Raw genomic sequence first — 7848 nt, 5'->3', positions numbered from 1 at the left:
AAACATTAAATTAGGAACATTTTAATGTGATTAAACAATGAAATTACCTATAAACAAGGTCAATGAATGCGGCAATATGAATAATAATACTTAAATGTACAGAAATATACAGTTAACAGTTGGTTTAAATAATAATGGATTGCATTCATATCACGCTTTTTGAGAGCCTCAAAGCACTTTAGGTGAAGTGTCTTGCCCAAGGACACACGGACCGAGAGTGTCCGAGCCGGGGCTTGAACCGGCAGCTTTCTGATTACAAGGCGAACTGCCAACTCTTGAGCCACGATCGCCCTAAATAACAATAATAATAATTATTATTATTTGATTTAAAAAAAAGTTTATACGAATCATTTATATATATATTTTTCCATAGCATTACATTTGAATTTAACAGTTCAATCTTTCAAATAACGGACAAATATCTGTGAAATTATGATACATGTGTGTATTTTAACAATCTAAATATGCACATGTACAGACAAATACATTTAAAAAACAAGGAAATTATGTTTTATTACATTTACAGTGATTTTACATTAATTTACATTTGAAATGTAAAATCAGTCTATTTATGTACATTTAATGATACTGTAGAAGAACAGTACAAAACTGTAAAATACACAGTAAATACTTTTATATTACAATTTTTTTTACAGTGTATATATGTAGGCATACATATTTTCAGAACCCAACATCCTGAGTCCCAGTGGCACATTGTGTTACTTCACTTGAGTTTATTGGGAGAATGCTAACGGATCATACTTGCATACATGAAGACAACTTTGCAGAGCGAAAACCAATTAATCTGTTTAGCTGAGAGCAAAGGAGCTTTATACTGAAACTCGACTATATTTCTTTTAAGAACTGGGTGACTGGAGTGTACTACTCCCTTTAAAGAAGAACACAAACTAAATACAGTAGGAAAACACCAGTGCTGCCAAACTGATGAGGGAAAAATGCATCATAATCTCAGGTCTAAGGAACACATCTGTCACACATTCTCATCTGTCAGCTTCACCAATAAGGATGAAGGGAGTACACACCATTGCATGAAAGCTTCAATGTTCAGCTATTTGGAAATTGGGAAACATTATTCAGCTACTTCAGAGTACATTTTGTTTTAATTACATTTTAAAACTCTCCAAAAAGACGAAAGTTTGTGTTTGTTTTGCTATTCTTGTAACACAACTCTGTTCTGGTTTATGGTATATTAATAGCCACATTCTGAATGTTAGTGTAGAGTGATTTTAAGATCATATGAAGGCATATTAAGAGCTCATGAAACAGGCTAATGAGACTAGGGTCTTTTGCATATTACTGCTTTAGAAAGTTGTTTCTGCTGTTAGCAAAGAACGTCAGTTCATACATCTTAAAGTTCGGGATCCTTTAAGCTCCTATCCTGGCTCCATACACTCTTCAATATTCCATCAGCTCCAATCTGTTGTTTGGCAGTACAGAGTGGAGTGATTACAGTGGTTTAATCAAAGCAGTAGAGAGCAGCTGAGGTTGCCTGCTGTGAGCCTGAACAATGCAGTGAATGAAAAACCATAAGCGAAAGGGGGCGGCAAAGTTATGTAGCATATGAATATGAATATGTGACCCTTTTAACCTTACAAATAAAACCAAATGCTGATTAATGCACATTAAAACACTTCTCTGCCATATTGGTTTAGCTATGGCTGTGCTTTGCTGGAAGGACTGGAGGAGGATTTTAATGGAGAACAATGGTTTTAGTTGCAAAATAGACGTCCACCTGTGGTTTATTATATTTGAGGAGAAACAGAGTCGAGCAGATACACGACTAATGGAAGAAGATTGCTGTAATAGTTTCATCTGTATGCCTGTTGACTCTCTGGCTGCCCAGCAACAACACCATATAATGTTACTGGTGCATGCAGGCAGTTTAAAGTAGGAGCGTGTGGATGATGCTCCACTTGCACACCACAGAGGGACCAGATCATATCAGTTTGCCTTTTTATTGTGAGTCATACACCTTGACTCAAAATATTACATCATATCTCTCACAAAATCCTCCCGTGTAACAGAGTCCATGTGCTTCCCTATTATTTCTTACTGTAATTAGCCGCTGGGAGGGCCTCATTAAGAGCCGGGCTCAGTCTCTGAGTTCATTAATTTTTGGCTTTGTTTGCCAGGAGCACTGCTGCCGGGAAGTAACACAAGTTTACTGTACACATGAGTGTTTTTATGGAATAACTATAGCTTTGAAAACTGTTCAACATTCAGCTATTTAAGTGTACAGGAAAGGAACAGCATCTAGGTTCTCATTATTAGTATGTTGTTGTTGACTTATGTTTGAAATTTCACTTTAAATCATTCTCCTTTGGGGACCTTCTGGTTGATTCATAAAAGACAAAAACATCTCACTTTAATGGACCGTTTACTCCGAAAACCAAACATGCATCTTTTGTTTGTGCTGGTAGTTATCCATATCAATTGTTCTGGTCTTGGTACCTGTAATTTAGCAATCCACCCTTGGCTAAGCTGAGTTGTCTGCACATCTTTTGATTGGCAGTTCAGCAGAAAGTTCCTATAACAGTGGCGGTGGTGACAAGGTTTGGGGATGTTTTGGATGTTAACAATACTACAGCTGATTTCTCTGTGAATTTTGCCGTTCTTGTGGGGGTTTTTTCAAATAAGCCTGTTTAATTCGGCCTATCATGGCTCAGGATTCCTAATCTAAATAATTTCACTTCCTGATTAAATAAACTTGTAGTTTACATACCTGAGACAAATCTCAAATCAGCGTAAAAATATAGCGCCAACAATGTGATTTCCTCTTATATCAGAACACAAAGATACGTGAGGGTTGAGTCAAGAACACCCACAGATGAAAAGGTTACTGCAGGGGCCTCGGTTTGAGTCTGCTCTTTCCTGTTCGCTCTCTCTTTGCTTCCCTGCGTGCTCTACTCTCCTGTCAATAAATGTCAAAAGAAACACTGAATGATCGTAGCTTGAAATCAACATATTATTATTTCTACACATTATTTTATGAACTAAATACTGGAGAAATCTTAAGATGCGGCTTGTAAGTGTGAATGTGGGCTATACGGCACAAAGGAGGAAAAACAAATCCCGTCCTGTGGGGCAGAATAATGAGCTGAATGAACTGTTGTGTACAAGGCTCCTCTTGTTCAGGGTTTATCTGTTTATTTCATCACTTCTATTCGTGTTATTTCTATTATATTTGGTATACAGTATGACGATGTTTAAGGGAGGACAGGCAAGAGAAAAAAAATGTGTGTGTGTGTGTGTGAGAGGGTGAAAGAGAGAGTGTGTGTCTCTGTGATGAAATGCACTTAAAAATGAGGATGGGAAGTCGTAATAACAGCCCCTAAGGAGTCAGAGAAAGACAGAGATGGATCCGGGAGAACCGGGCCATCGGCAGCCACGAATACTGAAGACCCAAGGCCACACATCCTGGTGAAATCTGCACGCCCATCCCAGCAGGAGAAGGAGTGAGGCCTTAAGTGGGGCGCTCACGGCTAAGGTGTGGGACTCCCAAAGGACCGGAGGCAAAGGGCAGTCGAAGCCGCGAGAGGCCGGTGCGAGCAGAGATCAGGGTCCCAGGGCTCCAGGCCCTCATGAACCACTCGGTGCCTGGCTGAATCTTACCACACCTTTAACCAATGATTTGAGAGCGTGCCATTGTAGCAGCTGAGCTAGACGCCATCTTTAACATGTAGTCTTTGCTGAGTGAAAAAAAAACACAAGCACTGTTGCAGCTTGAGAAAACCAAAGGTTAAGTAAGGATCGGGTCTGGTTACACCCAGAAAGCGTAGATATAAAGTTTATGAAAACAAAACAAATGCAAAATGCAAAGCTCCCAAAAAAACACAAACCACCATTCCTCGGCTTACAAAACGTGCAACTCACTCTCTCACAGAGTTTTAAACCTGAAAAAAAGTTACTGCTCAGTGTTCAGGATTTCTGTAGATACGATACGACATATACGGCATCTGATATCCAACAGAGTGGCGTTTGACACTAATTGTATGACCTGATTTTGTAAATTGAGGAGCGGTTGTTGGTGTCAGTCTCACGACTTCATGTATTCACAAGAAGCCTCCAACGTTTTCCTGGTAAAATGCAGAACAGCTGAGCATATTTGGGTTGGTAACATTCATGGTGATAGACGAGACAGTGAGTAATATCCAACAATGGAGTCACAGCAAAATGCGCTACAGGTAATCTTTGTAATGCGACAACACTCTGCCTTCAATATCTGTTCAATATCACATTTTTCAGGATGGTTTTATGTCAAATAATAGCTGCTGAGCTCACAATAGACTGCTACCCTTTTAATTTGGTTTTAAATCAACACTTTATCATTAATTTTTCCTTTGAGACACAGAATATCAATAATTCTCTTCTCTTCAACGATCCCTGTAAGCCATTTACAAAGTGCTCAAATAATTAACCCTTCTATCTTATCTCCTCTGCTACAACCTCTCTTCTCTTTCTCACTCCATCAGACTGTTTTCTGAGTCTTGTATCGTCTGCCCTCTTCACCTCAATTTCTTTTATTCCCTTTTTTTTCCTTTCTTGCATTTATCTCTCTCACCTGTTCTGGTTCTATTATCTCTCCTCCTCCTTCTGTCCACCCCTGTGCTGCACCAATACCACATTTACCTCTCCTCTCTCTTTAGTTGTCCATGGAGGACACTACTTCCATTCTGCCTCGTCTCAAGAGGAAGCCCACCAACACCTATGGGATCGGTGCCCTGGCTAAGTCCTCTCTGTCAGGTGTGTCAGGTGTGTGTCTGTGCTGCTAGATGGTAAAACAGCCCCCATGTTGCCTCCACATGCTCCACGGTGGATCAAGAGTGAAGTTGTTGTTGAGCTCTGGCAGGGGCTGCATCTCCTTCCCTGCTGTGCAAAAGATAATTTTTGGTTTCTTCTTGCGTGTTATTCAGATGATTGGTTGGTGACACATTAGTGCAGCAGCCAAATGATCAGTGTGTGGTTTGGTTTAATGGGAATCACCAGTATAAATGAGACTAAATGGACTGTGTAATCTCTTGTCATTTTTCTCTTCTAATTGGTAATTACTTTGACTTAACTTTAAATCGTTGTGTTGCCCTTTATTTAAGGCAACCAAACCATTCATTCCTCTTTGCAGAATGGGGTTTTTTTCCCTTCTGCAAACTTTTCTCAGAGGGTGATAAAGCGGTGGCAGTCACACTGGTTTAGACAGAAGGTGCAGGCTGACCTTTCAGTTATAATAAACTACAAAATAGAAAGAGTAGTCTGGAAATAAAATCTGGAAAAGCTCTGCCCATGCAATTTGACAACAAATGCAAAAATGCAGTGAAAAGAGTCGTTTGACTGATCAAAGAACTTCTGAACAGTAAATAATTTCTTACGTCCTAATACAGTGTAGACAACCCCTCCTGAACCATCAGTGGTAGTTAGCAGATGCCCCCATCAACCTGTGATTATTAAAGCTTTTTGTAAACAACACCAACACCAAAGAAGAACAGTTGGCTTACTATCCAAAATCCAAATAACTATAATATTTGAGCGCATTTAGATTTGGTCAGTCTTCCTTTTAAGGACGTCTCCCTGTGAACATGTCAACGGCACAGCTTAATTTTGGGATTGCTTGATGGAAGTCACGCTCTGACCGTCTGCATGTGTGCATCTGCAGTTTTACCACAGACCTCAAACACACAGACCAAGCATCAACCCGGCTTCCATGTTAAGGGTCCAAACATCAAATATCAGTAGATGAGCTCATGATGTCCAAGCTCCTCAAAAATCGTCCATCAAGTTAGAAAAAACAGAAGCGTGCTCATCAACCGGGATCAGAGTTATCCTGAAAAGTTCTAAGACGATTAGCATCAAACAACCAAAAACTGTGGTACATCCCATTTCCTGCCCATTCATGGTTCAGAAAGGAGTGTTTTCATTACATTGACGTAATGAAAACCTGCCCCACGTGTCTGATGTGTTTCCATCTTAACCAAAATTCAGTTCAATTTACTTTCATTTTTTCATATATAGCAACAATAGTCATGTAAAGTGCTTTATATTGTAAGATAAATATCCTCGGATGTTATAGAAAGAACCCCAAGGTAAGAACCACTTGTGAGGGTGGTCAGAGCAGGACTTTCAAGGAGATCTCTAAAAATTATTAGCAGTGCTGGCAGCAGTCCATAGATGCACCCGGAGAAGACCTTGAAAGGGATATGGGCCAAATGGAAATCAGGTAGTTTTTAACCTTTAATGGGAAGAAGGAACATTTTTCATGGCACCTCGATAGCCTGTGAACAAAGGAGTTTAGGAGGACTTGAGGGTGAAGAAGTTGCGCTTTCATTAAACCGAATACAAAAAACACAAGAGCCTCACAAACTGACACCACAGAACTTACAGTTACACATCTTACATGTCAAATACTCTTTGTTAAGTTGAACCTTGGTTTAACATAACAAACGGACATGTTTTTACCTCCAGGGCAGCCTCTGAGATCTGTTTGCTTGATAAAATCTCCGCTCTGCTTCTTCCATCACTTGGTTTCTGCACTGCTTGCAGGCCAAAGAATCATCTGACACCCTCGAAGAAAACATGTTTAATTATCTTTTCAAATTGCCATAAACGGCAATGGACTTTGTAAATGAAACTCTGACTTAACAAACAACTTCACTCTAGAGCAGGCGAAGGAGGAGGAGGAGCTTGGAACCAACATGGCCGCCCCTGTGGGTGCCCCTTCCTATATCACTCCCTACTTTCCTCTCTCTTCCACTGATATCAACAGCAGACGTCAATGACGGGACACATTTCAGAGTCATTGATGGAAATTCAATCAGATCTTTTATTTCAAAGAAACTAAAGTAAGTAAGAATACTTACTTTAATTACTTACTGAAGCATCTCCACAGGTGTGTTGGGAAATGTAGTGTATTTGTACCGTGGCAGTGCTGCTGCTGGTGGTGGTGTTGGTGGTGTGGCCCGATATTTGTGACTCTGTTGTGCAGTGTCGTGACTACAAGTGGCCGGTGCCTCTTTCATGCTCTCTCTTGCTCTGTGCTTCAAACTGTAGTGCTCTTTGTTGTCTGAGTGCAGCATCTCAGAGTGTTTATGTAAAAAATGTATTTTCTGTTGTGTCTGGTGCACTTTAAATACATCTGCAGCTATCTTTTAACAGTGTATAGTGTTATATTTTTGAGCCTTTGAATAGCCAAGACCCCAACACCCTCCCTCATCCTTCATCCCCATTCTTTCCACCTATTTCCATCCCCAATTAGGCTCTGCAGGGACTGTTTGATTTTCAAATGAGATTGGCTCGCTTTGTCTAAGAGGAAAAGTGTTTCTATTTTTAGCCCAGCCTGTTACTTGCCCCATGGACCGGGGGAGCAATTTCCAAAGCTCGCTCTTTGTTTATTCATGCCTGCTGGATTTTAATTTAATTTTTTAATCGATCAGTGTCTCCGTACCCATTTGAGTCAGTGAATATGTCCCCAGTTTGGAGCCTATATTTGCATCTTAATTGGACAGAGATTTGCCGGTGGACACTTCTCCCTGTTCTGTTTACACCGAGGGACTATTTCTTCTGCCTCTCTTCGGCTCCGTAAAACATTTTTAATCACGTAAATTCTAATGAACCTCATTCATTCTGTTTACAAGAAGATGAGCAATTCCTGTAATTATTAATGTGGGTTCGTCAGCATTTCACTCGACATCCTTTGTTCTTTGTTAAAATGAGCAAACTTTAACAAGCACATGGGCAACCACGATGACCTCTGACCTCATCATTCCTGCCAATCACCTGACCAAAGATTAAGCATGGTTTGCTGTGCATACAAAAGAAGATTCAGCAGTGAATAAAGAT

At 40.1% G+C, this 7848-nt stretch overlaps 1 protein-coding gene across 6 annotated transcripts in view; it reads left to right on the top strand.

The window, feature by feature from the left end:
• LOC102312542 overlaps positions 1 to 7848 on the top strand; it is a 39935-nt gene that overhangs the window by 19361 nt on the left and 12726 nt on the right. For 2 of the 6 annotated variants that reach the window (XM_005933763.3, XM_042225311.1), the window contains one exon: positions 4668 to 4764. The exons of 1 other annotated variant lie outside the window; for it this stretch is intronic. In XM_005933763.3, coding sequence (XP_005933825.1) covers positions 4674 to 4764 — 91 coding nt within the window. In that variant the 5' untranslated portion in view covers positions 4668 to 4673. Of the gene's footprint in view, positions 1 to 4667; positions 4774 to 4795; positions 6852 to 7848 lie in introns of those variants that run through there. 3 more of the 6 variants (XM_014337262.2, XM_014337261.1, XM_042225312.1) reach the window with 2 other exon arrangements.

Source organism: Haplochromis burtoni, unplaced genomic scaffold (assembly GCF_018398535.1).
Source record: "Haplochromis burtoni strain Fernald_Lab_line unplaced genomic scaffold, NCSU_Asbu1 Contig_168, whole genome shotgun sequence".
In the NCBI taxonomy this organism is placed as follows: domain Eukaryota; kingdom Metazoa; phylum Chordata; class Actinopteri; order Cichliformes; family Cichlidae; genus Haplochromis; species Haplochromis burtoni.
This window is presented reverse-complemented; position numbering and strand designations above follow the sequence as displayed.